The sequence below is a fragment of the Galeopterus variegatus genome, unplaced genomic scaffold (genome assembly GCF_000696425.1).
Source record: "Galeopterus variegatus unplaced genomic scaffold, G_variegatus-3.0.2 Scaffold745, whole genome shotgun sequence".
Classification (NCBI taxonomy): Eukaryota; Metazoa; Chordata; class Mammalia; order Dermoptera; family Cynocephalidae; genus Galeopterus; species Galeopterus variegatus.
Genome location: NW_007726856.1, coordinates 148,124 through 169,427, shown reverse-complemented (window position 1 = coordinate 169,427; position 21,304 = coordinate 148,124). Strand labels below are relative to the sequence as shown.

At 51.1% G+C, this 21,304-nt stretch overlaps 1 protein-coding gene across 1 annotated transcript in view; it reads left to right on the top strand.

The window, feature by feature from the left end:
• The window catches only part of CRACR2A (calcium release activated channel regulator 2A), a 65,945-nt gene extending 47,903 nt beyond the window's left edge, over positions 1–18,042 (top strand). Inside the window, exons 11-17 of the mRNA XM_008572017.1 lie at positions 7–130; positions 252–384; positions 6,131–6,212; positions 6,287–6,401; positions 14,704–14,805; positions 16,902–16,978; positions 17,958–18,042. Of these exons, the coding sequence (XP_008570239.1) occupies positions 7–130; positions 252–384; positions 6,131–6,212; positions 6,287–6,401; positions 14,704–14,805; positions 16,902–16,978; positions 17,958–18,042 (718 nt within the window). The remainder of the gene's footprint in view (positions 1–6; positions 131–251; positions 385–6,130; positions 6,213–6,286; positions 6,402–14,703; positions 14,806–16,901; positions 16,979–17,957) is intronic.
• The last annotated feature ends 3,262 nt before the right edge of the window (positions 18,043–21,304 follow it).

Below are 21,304 nucleotides of genomic sequence, written 5' to 3'. Positions count from 1 at the left end.
CAGTAGGCAGCCCGCGAGCGTTGCTGGGACGCCTGCTCCTCCTGCCTCCTGCCTCCTGCCGCTGCCGGAGGAGCCGCCACGCCCCAAGTCCAATGCTAACTGCATTCGGACGCAGAGCAGCCCCCTGCGGGTCTGGAGGCCCGGCCCCCCATCCCGTGGGCCGCGGTGGGTGCGGGCGGAGGGTGCGCCTAGTCAGGAGCAGGGGCTGGTGGCCGTGCCCAGCACCCGGCCAGCCTGCGCCCCGTCCCCAGGAGCAGCGCCCTCCCACCGCCCTGGACCGCCTCTTCAAGATCGTGTTTGTGGGCAACTCCGCAGTGGGGAAGACGTCCTTCCTGAGGAGGTTCTGCGAGGACCGCTTCTCCCCAGGCCCGGCAGCCACTGTGGGTGAGTCTCGCCCCTAAGGTGGTCCTGCACCCACCTCTGGGAAGGAAAGCTTGCAAGAAGGGGCCCAGGGAGGGACTAGGAGCCCGTGGACGGGCTGTGGGGACTGGCACGGGGGACAGTGCTTCGTTCGACAGGGAGGCTGGGAGGGGCAAGGTGAAGCCCACCTCCCCTCACGGCGCCAGGTGCTGAGGGCATTCTTTGTGTGATGGGACCCCTGAAGGCTTCAGAAACCCAGCACTGGCTTTATGGAACTAAAGCTAGCAAAGATGGATTTGGAGCCCCTCTGTCCCTTCTGAGAACTCCCACCTCCCTTTTACCACTCCCCTCCTTCAGCAGGGCCCCAAATCTTCAAGAGAGCCTCAGGACTGGCCAGGCTCCTCCTGGGGCCCACACCCTGCCACCACATCCCCTGCCTCCCCAGCAGGCCAATACTTCCTGGCCTCACCCCTCCCCTATGTGTGTGTGTGAGTGTGCGTGTATGCATGCATGTGCATGTGGTTGCGTGTGTGCGTGTGAGTGTGCATTGCGTGTGTGCCTGCATGTGTGCATGTGTGTATGCGTGTGAGTGTGCGTGTATGCATGCATGTGCATGTGGTTGCGTGTGTGCATGTGTATGCATGTGTGCATGTGAGTGTGCATTGTGTATGTGCATGCATGTGTGCATGTGAGTGTGCATTGTGTGTGTGCATGCATGTGTGCATGTGTGTGTATGCATGTAGGCAGAGAAGGATGGGGATAGTGCTCTGGATAGCTTCTTTTACCCATTATATTTTACCTGTCCTACGTGCTAGGCCTGCTGGGTGACAGCTGGAGTTAATTGTGGAAGCTCATTAGGCTCAGCTATTAATGGATGGTCTTGGCTTAATGTGTTCCCACTCTTGGATAATATTTTATTTAAATAGAGGGCTTTAATCCCTTCACCCAAAGTCGCACATTGTATCGGAATACGTGACACGACTCAAGGACATATTGGCCTTTTGGCTTCTACGCAGTTGAATCACTCAACAAAAAAATAAATACATTGAGTGCCTGCAATGCACTATCTAACCGAGCTGGCAAATCAACTATGCTTGAAAATATATTTATAGGATCTGAATATCTACCAAGGGCTTTTGTCTTCATCATTTCAATCTATCGGGGAGACAGGTGTTGCTATTAGCCCAATAGACAGGTCAGGAAACTGAGGCCCAGACTGGTTGAGAGGCTTGTGCACATTCCCATCAGCTGGTTAGTGCAGATAGCTGCCTTCCCCCACTCCCCACTCCTGACACACACACCTTCTATCCCATTCCACAGTAGCCCTAATGACATTGAGTTGTACATGCTCAGCAGCCTATGAGTGCTGAGGACACTTTTCTCTCTCAGGAGGTGGACAGAGGTTGGTGCAGGCAGGAGAGGCTGCAGTGAGACATCAGAAGTCCTGGGTCCTTGTCCTGGCCCTGCCACTGCCCAGCTGCGTGACCTCAAGAGGACATGATCCCTCTTTGGGCTTCAGTTTTCCCTCATCTGAAAACGAGGGGTTTGAACCAGGCCCCCCAAGACTGCTTCCAAGCCTGGGTCTCTGACCAGACCCTCTTGAACTCTGGCTGTCTGACAAGCCACTTCCACAGGACAAGCTTCCCGTGCCCAGAGTCCTGCCTGGGGAGACTCCGCTTTCTCTCTCTATCCTAAACTGAGCCTTTCAGCATTTCTCCTGCAGTTGGGCCTCTCCCCACATGCTTCAGGTGTCCCATGCTAATGGCTGGGCCTTTTCCTACACTGTTATCACACCCGGGGCATGCTCCTGTCCTCTCCCTTCTGCCCCACTCCACTCAAAGACTGGGAGCATCCCAAGACAAAGAATCAGGACCCCGATAGGAAGAAGGATGGAGCCTGTGAACCAGGCCAGAAGGGTCTGACCTCGTCTGGCCATAGAGGAACAGCTGGGAGCCGCCAAGTGCACAAAGCATGGTGGCACAGGAAGCAGGGGCTGTGGGGAGGCAGAGGCTTTGGGGAGGGCCTTCCATGGGGCAGACCCCAGAAGTCACAGCTCCAGCACAGGCCTTTGGGAGGCAAGGAGATGGATGCCAAGACCTCAGGCCCTCAAAGGTATGTCGCCTGAGCAGTGTGCCTGTGTCCCTCTCCTGCCTGAAATCAGGGTCTGTTTACATTTCCAACTTGTGCCCCTGAGATGGAAGCCAGCTCCAGCACAGGCCTTTGGGAGGCAAGGAGATGGATGCCAAGACCTCAGGCCCTCAAAGGTATGTCGCCTGAGCAGTGTGCCTGTGTGCCTCTCCTGCCTGAAATCAGGGTCTGTTTACATTTCCAACTTGTGCCCCTGAGATGGAAGCCTCTGGAAAACAGAAAATCAGACTAATTTGCACTTCCCAGGAGGCCAATTATGGAAACACCTACAATTTAGGAAGGGGAAAAATCAAAGGTTCCAAATCAGGAATGCCCTTTATCACGCTGCTCAGAACATGCTGGAGCAGCAGCTCAAATTAGTTTCCCTGCCAAGCAACATGCCTTGCTCTGGTACACATGTCACTAAGCAGATGTCACAGCAGCCACCTGAAAGACGCTTCCTTTAAAGAGACATAACAGCCACAGAGTCATGGTCTCCTAAGGCCAAAGCAGTCCAACCTCAGAGCAGCGTTCTGGCCAGTCGCCCGCCAGAGGCTGCAGCCACAGCACTGTCCAGCAACAGGGACTCGACTGTTCTTCACAGCTCACGTCCCTCATCAGAGGGTCTTACTAACGTCCTGGGCTCCACTTGCTCAGAAGAGCATGGTTTGTAATGTGAGTTGCTACAACAACTGCACTGGGAGTTGCTTTAACACAACCGTGGGACTTGGGGCATCCTTAGGACTCAGTCTCCTCCTCTAAGAGCAGGTTTGTGGACCCTGCGAGCTTTCTGGAGACATCAGATGATGATTTTTGTAAAGCACCAGAGCTGAAAGGAACCTTGGAAATGGTCTGTCTACACCCTCTTGTTTTGTAAGTGAAGTCCACAAAATTGGACCGATTGTTAGAGGCCAAACTCCCTAGAAGCTGGGACTCCAAGTCCAGTGCCCTTCCCACCCCTGCACGCTGGCTCACAGCCTCCCTGCCTTAAACCGCAGCCCACAAGCCTAGTGTTTCTTTCAAAAGCAGGTCCTGACGGAGTGCCCCCTGTGCTTTCTTGGCACCGGTCTGGTTTCTCTCCCACTCCACATCTCTACAGAGAAATCCCAGGAGCAGTCCCCCAGGGGTTCCCCACGACAGCCTGCTGGCACTCCTGCCCCACACCCTCCTGCTGTGTGACAGCATGGGCCTGTCCTCTCCAGAAAGGCTAACATCACCCTCCTGGAGCCCAACAGCCCAGCTCTAACCCACATCTTCTCCAGAACACACTTCATGGTGACAGGAGGCTCTTGACTTCAGTCGTCACTCAGGAACACATTAGACTGCAAGTTGAGGGTCACCTCACTGTGATCGTCGAATGCCACAGCTGAACTTAAAGACCACAAATGTCCACTTGGCCCCTTCATACCTGCCATCCACTCAGTTTACAGAATGAAGTGAAGCAATGTCATGAAGGTCGCACTGCTGGTCAGTGGCAGAACCGAGACAGGAACGCAGAGCATGGTCTCCTGGCTTCTGGAATTTTAGAAATGGTAGTGGTCTTAAAATCAGTTTAATCCAGGCCCTCCGGTCCCAGGTTACTGTGTGTTGCCCCTCGTGCTGCGCTCCTGGGTTCTCCTAACACATGTTTCCATGCAATGTCTCTCCACCCCTGGTACCCTGGCTGTGTCCTCCTGTCATATGGCCAGCCCTGTGGGCTTGGTCAGCGCTTCCTCGGCCTGCCTGTCTAAGGCTGCAGAGAGAGGTACAGTGCGTGTGCAGGGAGTCTCACCAAGCTCCCCATGGCACAGAACGCATTTTCCCAGCACTCCTTGGTCCACCTCGCTCTCTGCAAAGCAAAGCTCCCTGTCCTCTGGCAAAGCAGTTAGCAGGAAGGTAGAGCAGGGCTGCTGGAGGGAGCCAAGACCCTGCTACCCCCACAGCACCCACCTGCCCTTCCTGCCGCATGCCTTGCCAGCCAGCAGAAGGCTGTGTCTTCAGGGCTCTGGACCCACTAGCTGGATTCAGATCTGGCCCAGAAGGGGTATTGAACACGGCCGGCTTTCTCCCGATCTTTTACCAGAAAGCAGGCGGCCACTCTGGCCTCCCAGAGCACAGACAGGAGAAGCCCCTCTGCTGATAGCCAAGAAGAAAACTCACCCTTGGGTCCAGCTCCCAGCTGGTTGTAATCTGTTTTGACGGGAGCACTTAGCCCTGCGCTTTCCAGGTGAAAGGAAGTTTCTGTGAGAGGAGCACCAGCATCAGAGCTGGCTTTGCAGCTCGCCACACCTGCTGACCAGCCTGGGCAAGGCACGGCCACTCTGGACTCCCACTTCATCTCTCCATGGCATGTGTGCATGTGCATCTGTGCTCATACGTGTGCAGATGACGGTGCTTACATGGATGTCACAGGGGGACACTGTGAAGACGGAAACACTGGAAAGATAAAGCCTTCTTCCAATGGGAGAAATCACTGTTTCTCTACCTGGACAAATCCACTCCTCTCTGTGACCCTCGTCTGTGAAGCACAGGGGCCTCTAGAGTCCCTGCTGGTCCTGACATTTCAGAAGTGGATGGCCCTCCCACCTCTCCTCCACTCACAAGTTCTTCATGCACTAGCTTTTGCCTGGCGACGGTGGCTGGGATGACCTTTTCCATTTCCTGCCTCTTTGTTTTCTGTTTGGTCTCTTCTGTCTCTGTCTGTTCAAAGTTGCTGTTGCTGTTTTCTGAGCCCTCCAGGGTAAGGACCTCAGAGGCCTTTTTGAAGTCTGGAGGAGATGCCCTAAAGTTATAAGGTCTGGTACCTTAAGCGGGGGAGACTTTTTGAACACCTTTATGCGTTTGTGAACACTCCTACAGGATGCAGGAGAGAGGAATGTCTGTTCCAAAGTGCCTGTATCGAGGCCCTCAGCTCTGGGCTGCTGGGGACACAGAATGCATCTCTTCTCCCTTGCTTCCTCTCTCTGGCGTTGACGATCCAGGGCAGGGTCACACTCCGGGAGTGATGATTGTGAGTGGCCCAGTGACAGGGATTAGGAGCTCTGAACCCAGCTCAAGCATGCATGTCGCCTTTGATTCATTCCCTCCCCTAACCCTTTTCTTGTCTGTCCTTCCTCTACCTGCCAACCCCCTCCCACTCCTCCTGATCCTCCTCCCCTCCTTCCTCCTTCTCTTCCACGTACCGTTGGATTGGCTGATGGAGGTCTTAAAGTGTGACCCATCGCCCCAAGATATTTGAATTTTATTAGGGAAACTTTGAAAGGATTTTAGGCAAAAAGAAAGAAAGAGAGAGAAGAAATTTGGGGACAGTCTTCTTCCTCCACCTTCCCAATGAGGGAGTAAATTCATGAATGACAATTTTCTTTTCATTGGTATATTGCTTTCACCTATGTGAGCTGACTTGAGCCTGCAGTTCAGAGAAGGTTAAGTGGTTTGAGCAAGTTCCCATGGCTAATAAGTGACAGAGACAGGATGAGAACTCAGGTCCCACGCCTCCCCATCTGCAGCTCTGTCCATTTCCCCACATCACCTCCCAGGAGCTGCCCGGGGGGTTGTTGCCCTGGGTGTGATGTGATTCCAGACACATTGGAAGCATCATGTCCTGATTTGGAAGTGAGGATGCCCCTGGTCCAGGGCAGCCCTGACGGCCTGTTCCGCCTCGCAGGCATCGATTACCGTGTGAAGACAGTGAATGTGGACGACTGTCGGGTGGCCCTGCAGCTGTGGGACACAGCTGGGCAGGAGAGGTGAGTACTGTCCCTGCAGGTCTGGGCTCCAGAGGAAGGCCGTGCACCCCTGACCCGTGGCCCTTCTGTGGCAGGTACCGCTGCATCACGCGGCAGTTCTTCAGAAAGGCCGATGGTGTCGTCGTCATGTACGACCTCACAGCCAGGCAGTCGTTCCTGTCGGTCCGGCAGTGGCTGAGCAGTGTGGAGGTGAGCTGGCAGCCTCCCTGGGCATGCCCCTGCTTGCTCTTGCTTCCCCTCCTCTCTGCCAGCTCCCACCAGCCCTCTGCACTTGCAAAACCTGATTCAGAGCTCACCTTCTCCAGGAACAAACCGTAAGTCCCCAGGACCAGGCTTCTTACTGGGGATCCAGAAGTGAACAGACAGTCCCTGCCCTCACGGAGAGAGGGGACTTGAGAAATAGAGATTACGCCAAGAGTTGTGTCATTACAGTTGCTATGTGCTATGAGTGAGTGGGATGGATTGGGGGAGGGGCACAGAGCGGAGTGTCAAGGAAGGTGTAAACTGAGTCACAACTGCGTCTTTCTAGCTCCAGTAGGCCCAGCTGTGTCCTGCCCAGAGCCACACTGTGCAGTGTTTGGGGGCCTCTGTCAGAACCCTTCACACAGGGGAGGTGGATCTGTAATGAGAGGGCTCCTGGCTTAGCCACAGCCAAAGGCCTGGCCAGGGCCCCAAAACACCTGCACTCCCCGTTAAGTCCTGAACAGCCGGTGAGACCGCTTCCTTGATTCAAGCTTGCAATGTGCTGCTTTGTGAGTGACTTTTACTTCCTGCCCATCTACATGCTCTTCCTCTACCACTCAGTGCAGGCTTCTCGAGGCCAAGGGCAGTGTGGATGAGCCACTTATTTCTCTCTAAAGGGCCTCGGCTGATTCTTTCAAAAAACATCCAAGTAGAATGCTCCAGTCCCTTCCACCAGCAGGATCCATCGTTTGTTCATTTATTTTCAAAGCACTGCTAGGCACTGTTCTGAGGCCTGTAAATTAAAGCAGTAAATAAAAGAGATGACGCTCCTGCCCTCCTGGAGCTTACACTCAACCCTCCTCTGCATCCTGTAAAACCCTGCATACTCCACCACTCACTCACCACACTGCCCCGTCACTTGTCACACTGCCGCGAATCACATACATTTACTGGCTGTGTCCCCTGTAGGACTCTGCCTCCCGAGGACAGAAGGGGCATCTTTGTCATTGTAACCTGGGTGCCTGGCATGGGGCCCTACAGAACTAGTGCCCAGCACATCCTGAATGTGTGAATACATACTAAATCTCTGTGAAGGCAGAATATGGGGGGGCTAATTTCTTCATCCCTTTGGCCCTGAGATCCACGACTGCTCCCTCCAAATCTGTTCCTCTTACACTGCTGGTCACACCCCCTTTCTGTACAGTTAATCTGAATCACCAGAAAAATAAGGAGCAGAATAGAAGCCAGATTAAAGTATTTCTCAGAAGCTTACTTAATACAAATTATTTCTCAAAATTACTGTGCCGAAAGCACTTACAAATGGGAATATGTAAGTTTTGAAATATAGCAGATTGTCTGCATGCCAAGCTAATAATGGAAGCAAATGGTATGGATGAATCTGGCAGTAATTCTTATTTAAACTCTGGAATTTATAATGCAATCTTTATTTCTTTCTTGTGTTGGTAGCACCAGCATATTTATCTGTGTCTTCCTCACAGACGTTGAGCACCAGGAGAGACTTTAGGGATTAGCTAACTTGCTGGTTTTCAGACTTTCTTTCTTGGTGCCCTAGAGTCCCACTGACGTTCCCCAGAGTTTGGGGCAGAGCAGGGAAAGGTTTGGTGGTCACCGTCCTAGGTCCCTAATCCACCTATCTCAGCCAGATGCTCCGCTTCTTTCAGTCTGTAAATTAAAGTTCCAGGTACAATTTTGTTGGAGAAAGGGTTTCATCTCATTCTAAAATGAAGAAATTGAGGCCATTGCTTCTGCAAGGTCACCTGTTCTTTTCCCAGCCACAGACATTTCATTGTCCCCCAATATCTAAATTTTGGTGTACACTAAAGCTGGGCAGAAGCAGTCCAAGTGGTCCGGGGTTAATGGAAGTGAGTGGAGACAAATTTATGGAACTATGCTCTCTGCCGTCATTAGGGGGATGTCGTTCCAAGGCTCCTGTTTTGCAGAGAGAGCCTGGGACCTAGAAGGAGAAGAATATCGGGTTAAGTTTGGTGGCGGAGGTGAAGGAATGTCTGCAGTCTGAGGTATGAGTTCAGCCATTCTCCAGAACACCAGGTACCAAGCACTGGAGGTTTGGCATGTCCCTTTGTGGGACAGGGCTGAGAAACACCAGCCTGCGGCTGGAAAGAAGCCCACAGAAACCTCGGGGAGTCTATAGGCTCATCTACGGGCCAGGCTGAGGTGGGAAATCCATACATGGTTAACTCAGAATTATCTATGTGTGGATGCAGCTTTTCTGCATAATTTTTAGTTTGAATTTTTCCTTTTTTAAAATCTTTAAAAAGGTACAGTTAAACTCTAAATGATCATTCCAAACCTAGATGGACATCAGAATCATCCGTGTAGCTTTTAAACAAAGCAGATGTCAGGGCCTTCTCTCCCAGATAGAATGATTCAGAACCTGAAAATTAAAAAAAAAAAAAAATTACCAGCCCCCCAGGGGAATTTGATTCACCGCCACCACAGTTCCACAGATGTCAGGGCCTTCTCTCCCAGATAGAATGATTCAGAACCTGAAAATTTAAAAAAAAAAAAAAATTACCAGCCCCCCAGGGGAATTTGATTCACCGCCACCACAGTTCCCAGTCTAAATAAGTGCTTCCCTAACTCTAATATACGTGGGAGTCTCCTGGGGATTGTGTTAAAAAGCAGCCTGTGATGCAGCAGGTCTGGGCTGGGGTCTGAGATTCTGCATTTCTAACAAGTTCTCAGGTGAGGCCGATGCTACTGGTCCAGGGACTACCTTCGAGTAGCAGGGCTCTGAATCTTTTTCAAAGATGTCTGTGACCCTCCACCAAGAATTCACTGAGCATCCGCCACATGTCGTGCACTCACTGGGCACTTGGGAGGACTCGGTGTGATAGGCCAGGAAAGCCTCCAGTTCAGTGGCACAGGGTTCTGGAGCACGCACCGGAAGCTGCGTCAAACACTGGAGCGTGTGTTGAAGGTGTGGAACGAGGGCATCATGAATGCAATTATTCTTCAGATCCTTGAAGAGCTAAGTCATTCCGCCTTGGCAACCAGCAATCAGAGGTGTCAGGTGACAGATGAAAACTTGACACCTAATTTGATCTGAGGGGAACTGAAAATAATAAGTACTTTATTTCTGTGGAGCACCTTGTTTTTCTAAAGAGCTCCAAGCGCTTTACAACTCCCTCGCCTGGAGAAGGGAGGGCTGAGGGGGAGCTTTCACAACAGGCCTCCGGTTCTGAAGCCTCATTATTAAGTGAGTGGTGGCCAGCTGCTCGCAGAACCCCTTCCTCCCTCAACCTGCAAAAGCAGCACACAAAGAAAAGGCCTAACTTGCCACACTTGGGCAAGATGTGTGCTTGGAAGAGGTTGCGTGGGGCGGAAACAGACGTTCGGGGGAGGTGTGGAGTTCCCTGAAAAGGAGGTTCTTAGCATCCCAGCTCAGCCACTTCCTGGCCAGGAGTTATTCCGTGAGGGAGTGACCAAAAGCCCTAAAAGGCTCCTCCTGGCCCCCGAATTCTACAGTGTAGAGTTTTTGACTCTCAGATGGGCCACCATGGAACAGGAGCCTGTGTGGGTGAGCGAGCTCTGGAGGGTCCATCCAGCGCAGAAGAACTAAAATCCTTTGGTTCAAGAGAACACGTGCCCCACTTGATGAGGTGGGAAGGTTCTTCCCTCACAACTGTTTTCCTCCATCGTTCTATCTAGTCCTCTCCCCACCTGGGCAGCATTACCTTGCCTGCAGGCCTCCTGCAGAAGAGGCCCAAGCCGGACCCAGACATACCCTGTGCCAATTCTCCTGTGCTCCTTGTAGGACTTCAAAGTAGGTGGTCGCTCCCGCGAGCTCAGCATGCCCAGCCCACTCCCACCCCTTTCTCATCTCCACTGGGTAGAGCTGGTTTAGCCATTCCAATCTGGAGAAGAAACTGGTCAGCCCTAAGGGCTCCATGTTCATACCATGGGGTTCTGCCCTCACAACTGTTCTCCTCCATCGTTCTATCTAGTCCTCTCGCCACCTGGGCAGCATTACCTTGCCTGCAGGCCTCCTGCAGAAGAGGCCCAAGCCGGACCCAGACACACCCTGTGCCAATTCTCCTGTGCTCCTTGTAGGACTTCAAAGCAGGTGGTCGCTCCCGCGAGCTCAGCATGCCCAGCCCACTCCCACCCCTTTCTCATCTCCACTGGGTAGAGCTGATTTAGCCATTCCAATCTGGAGAAGAAACTGGTCAGCCCTAAGGGCTCCATGTTCATACCATGGGCAAATCGGACATCTGAAGACTTTGGGGCCTGTATCAGGGAGAGAAAACAGAATTTGGTAAAAGCCTATATGGGCTGGTATTTCCCCCAAATCCAGATGGTTGGTCCCCAGTGTTTGCAGGCCTGGGCTGCCAAACCTCTTGTTTAGATCTTGCTGTCACTCTGACAGTGCTCTATTGTTAGGCCTACGAGCCGAGCAAGTGGAATGGGGCTGGAGTGGCTAAGCCTAATAGACCGGTGCCTCTGAGCTGGAAATAAAACTTGGAGATTAACCTAATGCAACCTCTTGTTTTATAGGCGAGAAAGAGTAAGATCCAAAGAGAGGAGGTGACTTGTCCAAAGACACCCACAGCTTGTCAGTAGCACAGCCGGGACTAGAATCCAGAGCTTTGCCACTGCACCGTGCTCTACTGTCACGTGCCTGTGGCTGAAATCTGCTGCTGAAGAATAGGTGTTAATTTCTTTCCCAGTCCCTCTTGCTTCAGTCTCAGAGCGGAACATTCTTCAGCTCGAGGGGGCCCAGCCCACTTCCCTCTCCCTTCCTGGGCTGCAGCTAGATCTCATTCTGTGATCTTTGTCATTGGTGACAATGTGCAGCACAGAGCAAAAAATAGCAGTTTGATTTTTTTTCCCACATTCCAAGTTGAGCTTGGAGTGCTGGCAGTTTAGAACGAACTACACAAATAAATCTTGTTTTGACTCATAGTCCGGGGGGGAGGTGGATAAATATGGAAACCCCCAAGATATAATTTTGCAGTCATTTTTTTTCTTAGCATAACTGCATACTTTAATGTGCTGAGAAATTTTTTGTTCTGGCTCGAGAGAAATAGCAGCACTATCCCAGCTAAGTGCTTTTTCATGCCTCCCAGCAAATAGATATTAAAACACACACACACTACAACCAACCAAACCCAACAGCTGCACATTCTGAGCTGAATGCCAATCCTCTGCTCCAAGTTGACAGCTCTTGTTATTTAAAGTTAGAGATAGGTAATCTTTTGAATTTCAACAAGTGTGTCTTCCAACAAGCTCAAGTTCAGAAAAAGGCAGCTAAAATGATCGAAGTGTGTAGAAAGGGTTCACTGTTAGAGGGTCAGAGACAGAAACTGGATCTAAAAGCCTATTTTAGAGATCAGAGAATAGAGACTCAGAGAAGACTCACTCGGGTGAGTCACACAGAAATGGTGACAGAGTCAGGGCAGAGCCCAGGTGTCCTAAAGAGAGATTGTATGCCTCTTCACTCTGACCAGTCACGCCTGTGGGAATCTTGCCAACGTCTATAATAATATCAACAACAGAAGTTGAGTCTCTAATAATATCAACAACAACCTGAGACTTATTCACCAAAGGCCCAGAGGCTAGGAGTGCACTTTGGACTTTTAAAAGGAAGTGTTGCTTCACCTAGTGGGTAATTATGAGCAATTGTGCCAAGCAGTATACAGGCTGAAAACCTGGTTAAGTAGGAGAAAGGTATAAAGGTTAGGCCGATAGTTCAAGTCAGATTGGACCATGAGACACCCACGCCCTGTGTCAGAGGCCGACCTTGGGCCGGGTGACAATGACTGACGGCCTGTGATAGTTAGCACACTCTCTGCCCTTACGTGTCTCCTCGTTTTTCTGTCATATCTTTGGAGATGGGCCTCATTCTGCTTTAACAGTGGCAGGCCAGGGAAGGGAAGTGAGTTGTCCAGCGTGGTTGTGTAAGAGAGAACGAGGCAAGACAGAAACCACAGCTCCAGCTGGGTGCTGGGCCTCTTTCCTGCTCCTTATAAGCTCTTTTATTCTTCTATCCAGGAACTGCTTTAAGAAAGAAAGAAGGTTGCCCTCTCTCTCCCCAGGAGGCAGCTGCATGTGGTGCACAGGGCCCAGGGGTGGGGCTCGTGATCCATGCCCACTTCAGCCTGTCTGGAAATTCAGTGTCCTCCTTGCAAGTGAGGGACTGAAGCCGCCCATTCCCAGTAATAACAGAAGCCAGGGCAGAATTCTACCCCAGACTTCAAGTCTGATGCTCATATTTTCAGAAACTTTCCATGTCAAGAAATCTCACAAGCCTTAGTCATTCCTCACACATAAATCTACAAATATATCTCTCTCGTGTGCTCTAAACAGCAAGCCTTTTGGCCCATTTTCCTTCTACTTCCTCTTTTCTTCCTTTTCTGTGAAAAACTCTTCATGCAAGTCTTCTGTCGCAAAGCACTGTCAGAGAATTGGGAGTATTCCCACCAACGAACACCTTGGCTAACAGGCAGCCACAGAATTCGATAGATGCAGTAGGTGGGTTTCCCACTCTCAAATAATTGGAATATGGTGTGATCCACTTAGCACATCAACTACAGTGCACATAGTGTACTTTTTTTTTTTTTTTTACTGACCGGTAACGGGATCGCAACCCTCGGTGTTGCGCCCACACCGCGCTCAACCAGTGAGTGGGAACCGGTCTCCACATGGGATCCGAACCCTCAGTGGGAGCGCCGCCGCACCCCCAAGCGGTGCACTCTCCAGTGCGCCACCGGGCCAGCCCATGTAGTTGGTTTTGATGGGTCAGAAGACACTGTAAGATCTTGTACTTTTGAGTCATCATTACAAGCATTAATTATCATCTTACCAATGGATAGCATGTCTAGAGAGTTTTAGTTAGTAAGACACGAAGTAGCAGAGAATTCACTGGAAATAAGAATTTAGAGAAAAAAGTTAGAGAACTGTAGACCCATATACAATGAATGTTCTTTTGGACTCTCTGAGCCCTAATGTTCTCGTTTAATAAATGAGAATGTTTTCCACTACTGAACCTCAATAAAGATGAATGCGCAGATTAAGGAAATATTGAGGCTTAATTTAAATTGTAATTGCATTTAAACTTAAAACAGGTGTATTTATCAGATGGACTTTGGACATTTATTTGAAATGGTGAGGTAAAGTATTTGCAGAATTGGCAAAACTAAACTGCTTATTAGCTTCCGTTATCCCACGGCCCCCTCTATTTAGTAAGGCATTTAGCTACAATGAATAACTATTGTTACCAAATTATGATTAAAAGCCCCTAATTAAATATTGCACAAAGTAAAAATAACAACCTGCTCACATGGGAACATCACCATATTTACTCAGTGAACAGCTGCCCCTTTGTGCACCCTCAGGAGAGGCTCATATAGTGCCTCCTCCACAAGAACAGGGACAGAGACCCCAGGTGCAGGCCCTGGCTGATACGCACAGCCATTGAAGGAGTAAATAGGGTCGACATGCTGGATAAACCTGTTACTTCTGACCCAAGAAGTGCGGCTGCTGTGGCCACATAGTTCTTCCTCGTGCAGGACTTTCTTCAGAGTCAAAGCACCCACCAACAGGGATCGGTAGCACCCACCCCCAGTTAGACACACAGCAGTCATTTATGGAGCACAATGGGCCCAGTATCACAAACCAGATTTGGATCCAAGCTTCAGGGAGCTTATGTGCCAATGTGAGGCCTCTGGAGATGCCACTTCTAATCAAAGCGGCCTCCAGAACACCTTGAAACCATGCCGCATTAATCCCCTTGGTTTATTAGAATAAGTCTGGTCCGTAAGGAGTGCCCTCAGGGTGCTAAGAAGTTCACCAGTGTCAACTGTCCCTCATCCTCCCTAGCACACTGGGGGGCCTGCATGTTCCAGCCAAGCTCCAGGGAGAGTAGTGAAAGGGGAGCAGTCATTGCACAGCTGGGGACTGAGAGGCACCCAGAAGCAGGCCTCGGGCATCTTGCAGAATCATGGTAAACTGAGGCTCTCAGAGAAGGTGGCTGTCCCGCTCAGCTTTTGGAATGACTCTATTATCACATGGCCTGTTGTGATAGCAGAGGATTCTCAAATTTGACTGTATCTTTCCAGCCAGCATTTTAAGCCTGTGCTTCTGGGTTCTCCTTACGGATGCTTCTCTCAGTTGGGGGATTATCTGTTCTGCAGAATGCATGGCCTGTTGTGATAGCAGAGGATTCTCAAATTTGACTGTATCTTTCCAGCCAGCATTTTAAGCCTGCGCTTCTGGGTTCTCCTTACGGATGCTTCTCTCAGTTGGGGGATTATCTGTTCTGCAGAATGCTGTGGGAGACCAAGTTCCTGTTCTTCTGCTGGGCAATAAACTTGACAACGAGAAGGAGCGGGAAGTCCCCCGGGGCCTTGGAGAGCGGCTTGCTAAGGTAAAGAGCAAGCATTTCCATCTGCCTGGACAGAGAGGGCCCCCCCCGCAGGGTAGTCGGGCACATGCCCAAGAGCCTTGGTGGGAAACCTCTCTGGAAGCCCCGTGGGAAAGAAGCGACTGGGCAGGATGGGTGTCTTGGCGTCCTGGGAACAGCCCAGCTGCTGTGCATGTGGAACTTTCCATAGAAAGCCACAGTTTGCAAGACGGAGCTGGCTAGGGACCGCTAGGGTATGGGGAATTATCCTAAATGCTCTTCCTTGGAACTCAGAATTATCAGCTTATTTCAGTCCCCCTCTGATTCTTGAGTCCCATCATCTGTGTTTCCACTGATCACTTGGGGATGAGAACTCACTATCCTTAAGGCAACATGTTCTTGGTTGGACTGCTCTGTTAGAGAGTTTATCCTTCCTATCAAAACTGAGCCTCCAAGCTGTGAACTCAAGATCAACTCAGGAGAAGCACTGGGAAACCTACCATTAAGATAAGCCCCAGCCCTCTTGCCCAAGAATGGAGTTAGTGGGACTTAATGGAAATCAGGAAATGAAACAAAGGTCCCTGGGCTTCATTTAGCACTGCAGAGGTTGGTTTTCCTGCAACTGTGTACCTGGGAGGATGGGGGTGCTTGCCCGCCCTATGATTTTATAATGCTTATTTGTTCCAAACAGGGGCTCATGAGCTTAGAGCCTGTAAAAATGAGCACAGATGGTAAGATTCAAGGAAAAGGGAGGGGGCAGGGCCCGGCAGGTGTCTGTGTGAAGGGTCATTAGACAGTTACTTGTGCATGATTCTGAAATTCAAACAGCTCTGAAAACAGAAGAGTTTTGTTTTGTTTTGTTTTCATTTCATCTGGCAGAAGAATCTGACCAGAACTGACATGAGGCTATTTATGGTTTTTACTTCACTTTGAGTGACTATTTGAATATCTCACTGAAGAAATATTAATATGTTTGATAATTGGGTGCTGTACCAGACTATCTGAGAGTATTATAGAATATATAGTATATACATGTATTACCTTTCTAAAATTCAAAAAAATTCTGGATTCCAAAATACATCTGGATCCAAAGATTTTGGATAAGGGACTCCAGACCCATGTTCTTATTATCCCAGTTTCTTTTCTTTTTCTCTTTTCAGTCAGTGAGAAAACACTGAGACTCAGGAGCTGAGTGGCACATTCTCGTGACCACGCAGTTGGCAGGTGGGGGGTCAACACCAGGAGCCGGAGGACAGACCGTGTCTCCCACGTCTAGGTCCTGTGCCCCTCTGCTCTTCGACAGACTGGCCCAGAGGCAAAGCGTGGGCAGAGGGAGATGCAGCCGAGGGTGGGCTGCAGGTGTGGACCTGGAAGGCTGAATCAGAGGCAGCATCTGACCAGCCCCAGATGTGTCCTCACGCAGCTAGCCCGTCTCCCTGCAGGCATCAGCCTCCAGGGGAAGGCCATCACAAAGCCAGGGCCGATGCCACTAGCGCCGTTGTCCTGAAGCTGGCAATCTGTTCATGGGAGGGATAGATGGGATACAAAGAGCCCTGGCCGAGGGCCCTGCCAGGCACGCAGCACAGCCCTGTCCTTGTGAGGTCAGGGACACTCACCCTGTGCACCCAAGCTGACAGCCTGGGAAGCTGTAGGTGTAGCTAACTGATGGAAAAGAATTCCTGCTGGAGTGCCACAGAGCATGTGCCCCAGGGTCTGCGGATGCTGCTAGAACTGCCATCGACTAAGTGCGTGAACTGACAGGCCAGCCGCGTGCCCTCGCTGACCTCGGTTTCCCTGCCCATAAAGTGAGAAGAGTCTTGCCTGCTCTGGCCTTTGTGCTTTGTCCGCATCCCAGGGCCGGTGTGAACCTGGAATCGAAGCGATCTGAGACAGTGTGCAGCGCTAAGCTAGCACATGGTCTTGTTGTTCCACAGTTGTCACTGCCCCCCTGGGAGACGGCCACAGAACTGCGTCGGTCAGGGGGCCTGTGGAGACAGAACTCAGCCATGCACTGAGTGAGGAAGGGTGGAGGAGCTGAAGGGTGCTGTCCCCCCCGCGCCCAACAGTCCCTGCGACTGCCCCGGCACTCGTTTGGTATCCTCTCTGTTTGATGATTCTAGGAGAACAATCTGATCTTCTATGAATGCAGTGCCCATTCTGGCCACAACACCAAAGAGTCCCTGCTCCATCTCGCCAGGTAAGGAGATACACCCTCAGGTACCAGCCTGGTGGGGGACGCTGCGTCCCCCCGTCCAGCCCCACCTCTGGGCCTTCCCTCCCTGTCTGCAGAGCACTAGAGTACAGGGTGGTGGCCCAGGCCTCTGTGTGGGACGTCGGCGCCCAGGAGCAGCCTTCTGAAACACAGTGATGATGAGAAAGAAAGCATCCCTGCCTGTCACCCTCACTGCAGTCTTTGTCTGAGTCTTAAAGGCTGACTTTTCCCAGGGATCCTCTTTTTAAATGCAAATGCTCCCAGGAAAGGTCATGCAGTGGTCCCTTAGCACCGGCTTATATTTTAGCAGGGACTAGTTGGCAGCCAGCTGGGAACAAGAATGTTATAATGGGCTATAATATGGGTTCCCGGGGTGGGAGGTGGGGGTGGGATTCCTGCCACTCACCGGTTGTTGTGAGAATCAAAGGAGATGCTTAAGGTAAAATCGCTTGGCAAGTATAAAGCAGAGATAAGATACTTACCGTTATTTTTAATCCCTCACCTCCCACATCTAATCTGGAGCTGTGGGCACATGGAGCAGCCCTTCTGCAGAGTTAACAACCAGTGAACACATTTTTGAACCTCTACTATGTACCAGTTACCGTGACAGGCTGTAGAGACGCAGACGAAGTGTAATCTGTGCCCTCAAACCGCTCGTTCTCTGGAGAGGGAGGTAGCCAAGGGAGCAGTATGTTGTGATGCTGGGTGGTAGGGTCCGAGTGCACTTAGATCAGGGGAGGCTTCCTGGAGGAGGCGTCCTGAAGGATCTACGTGGACGAAACCCTCTGGCTTTACAATCATAGTCATGCACCTGTATTGCCCAGGGGGACTTTAAATATTCTCTGATGCTCTGGTGAGGCTGGGTTCTCTCTGATGTTACCAACCTTAGAGTGGCTGGTCCACGCTGCCAGCTTCCAGGCCTAGCAGCTTCTCCACTACTGACGCTGTCCCTTCTGCCTCCCAGGTTGCTCAAGGAGCAAGAAGACACAGCAAGGAAGGACACCATTCAGGTTGGCCGCGCTGCCAAGAAGAAATCCTGCTGTGGCTGACAGGAGGCCTCCCAGGCCCGCTGCCACCCAAGCCTAAGGTCACAGGGTCTACCTGATCCTGCACGTGGGCTCCTGTGTGGAGCCCACCCGGACCTTTGTCTCTGTCAGTGACTTGCCTCCCCACAAAGGAAGGAAGCCCGTGAGGTCAGGGGAGCAGCCTTCGAAGCACCTTAGGGTCTTTTCTCTCCTTTGTCTCTCCAGGCCCCAGACGCCCATTCCTTTTTTTATTTTTCCGCCAGCTTGGTTTCCTGGGGGAAAGAAACAGATGGGCTTTTCCAGAAAAGCCACCACGTGCCTTCTCCACCTCCCTTCTCCTCCCCTTGCCCTTGGGAGCCTCAGCACTGTGGTTGCCATGGAAACCATGCAGGGCCGACTTGCAGCTTCCTGTAGGCCAAGGACACACCGCTGGGGCGATGCCAGGGCAGTTTGTCTTGCTTTGGCTCCGGGGGTACTCTTGGTCCATGCTTCATGGATCTTGAGTTACTCAGAGCCGTTCCCCAGGCCCCAGCCCCACAGCCCAGGCTCTCGGCAGCCACTGCAGATGCCCCGCAGGTTCCAAGACCCACAACCTTTCCTCCCCATCCCCCACCCCCAGCCCTGGCTTCAGGGTGGCCTGGGCGTGATCCATTTATGCCTGGGGTTAGGGACTTACTTGCTACTTAACTTTGACTATGAAAAAGCAAACTGGGGGGGGAAAGCCATCTGCTGCTAAACAGAGCGACCATTTCTGGAGGGTATAAATGAGATATATATAGCTACATAAAAGCCGTTTCTAAATGTTTCTCAAAATAGCTCTTCAAAAAATTGTACATGATGATTAATGGGGTGGATTGACACGCAGACAGTGAGGCCCAACGCTAGGTCCATAGTTACCGACTTCATTTTACTTTATTCCAAAAGACCGTATTTTTAAAAATGCGTGGCTGTGGTGCTGACATTTTGCTGGTGTTTGAGACGTGAGCAGGGTATAGCTACTGGCTTCAGTACCCCAGGGCTGCAACAGTGCAGCACGTGGACTGAGGGGTTGACCCCGCCCCATGGGATTCCTTCAACTGGGTGCAGGCGAGACCCGGCCAGCTCCACATCACTGGCTGGCTGCCAGGTGTGCTTGCCCTGGGTGCGAAGCTGCATAAAAACATCACAAAGACCACTGCCTTTACGACTCCAGGGCTGCGGATCCTGGCCCCCAGGGAAAGTGGACACCCAAGAAGGGCACACACAGAGGGAGGGGGCAGAAAGTGTCCACAGGCTTCCAAAACGATAGTTGAAAAGGCCCCCACACAGCCAAACAGACAGGGAGAAGCCACTGCCAGGGTTCCCAAGGATGTCCCTACAGCCTTCTCCCAGACCCCCAAACAATCAGAGCCCCCAAAGATCACCAGGCAAACACTCCCCTCCTTTTTGCAGACTTCTCTGTCTCTCATCCAGCACTCGCAGGGACCAGGGAGCCCGTGGAGAGTGCTAAGTGCAAGCAAGCACTGAACGCTGGGAGGTGCAGAGCCAGGCCCACCTCATCCGTAAGGCGAGGGGATGGGCTAGTTCATGCTTCAGCTCCTGCTCAGATGCTCACTGTCCATCGTAGGTTGGCCGTGGGCCCTAGTCCGAGGCTGAAGAGAACTCGCAGGAAACTGCTTTCCCTAAGGGCAGGACAGTGGTGGTGGCCTCATTAGTGCAATGTGGCAGAGAGCGGGAGTGTGTGGGTCACCCAGAGGTGGCCCTCTGATGTCTGTGTGTGTGCTGTGTGTGTGAAGGTCAGGGTGCAGGTGGGGATGGCCATGGAGAGAGTAAAGCAGCTCTCCTGCTTCTGGCGATAGACAGATGGCCACTGAGATTTGGGGGCAGGCAGCTGATCCTGGGGTTCCCTCGGCCACAGATGCCTTGTCCCAGGCTTCGGGCTGCATTTTTCCATTTAGAAGAAGTGGCATCCAGGGTTCAGAGCAGGGTGCGATGACGCTAGTGCCTGGTCCTCCGGCATGTGGGGTAAATCCTCATGATACTTCAGAGGTCCAGGCAGGGAGGGAAGGAGGGTCTTCAGGCCTCCGCTGCACTCTTCTCCAGCCCCACCTTATAAAAGAGGGAGGGGTGGGGACTTCACAGGGACCATGAGAAGGTCCTTGTTCCCAGGTCTCAGCCTCCTTCCTCCTGTTCCTTTCAGCCATCATGTTGATTGGAGCCACCCCGTGGCTGTCACCCTGGCTCAGAGGCTGGCAGTTGGCTGTCAGAAGAACTTTCTGGCACTGTCCCATTTCCAATGCTGAAATGATCTTCAGCGAGTCACTTCCCAGGCTCCACATTCATCTGTAGGTGGGAGGCTTTGGTGTCTCCTTCACAGGGACATTTTAAGTATTGAACAAGGTAATGTATGTAGAGTACTTGGCACAGTGCCCACGACATAACAGATAGTCATAAGTAGGGGCTACATTAGTTGTCAACATTGAATCTCCACCCGGACCTCTGGCCTTGCTTCAGCTTTAGATTTAGAACCAGCCAACCTTTACCAAGTATCTACCCAGAACCGGGCATGTGCACTTGCAGTACGGCTGCTCCGGCTCCTGTTTCGTTGCTGTTTTCATGGTATATATAAAGTGTCCTTTTACTTTCAACCTGTTTGTGCCTTTGAACCTAAACTGTCTTTTGTAGACCAAATATAGTTGGATCATGGCTTTTTAAAAATCTATTCTTCCTCTCTGTCTTCTAATTGGAAAGTTTAATTTGTTTACATTTAATGTCCTTGATAAAGCAGGATTTACGCCTGCCCTTTACTACTTCTTTTCTATACATCGTATATCTTTTTTATCCCCGTTCTTCAATTTGCTTTCTTTCCTGTAAGATATCTTCTACTGCACTATTTTAATTCTCTTATTTCATTTACTGTATATTTTTCACTTATTTTCTTGGTGGTTGCCCTGGGAATTACTATTAATATTTCAATTTATAATGATCTGTTTGAATTAATACCAACTTAATTTCAGTAGTATACAAAAGCAATGCTCCTGTATAGTTCTCCCCTCTGTTATGTTGTTATTGTCAGAAATTACATTTTTAGGGGCCGAGCCCATGGCGCACTCGGGAGAGTGTGGCGCTGGGAGCGCAGCAGCGCTCCTGCCGTGGGTTCGGATCCTATATAGGGATGACCGGTGCACTCACTGGCTGAGCGCGGTGCGGCCGGTCTCAAAAAGGACAAAAAAAAAAAAAAGAAATTACATTTTTATACATTTTGTGCCCATTAACATAGATTTATAATTATTGTTTTATGCAGTTG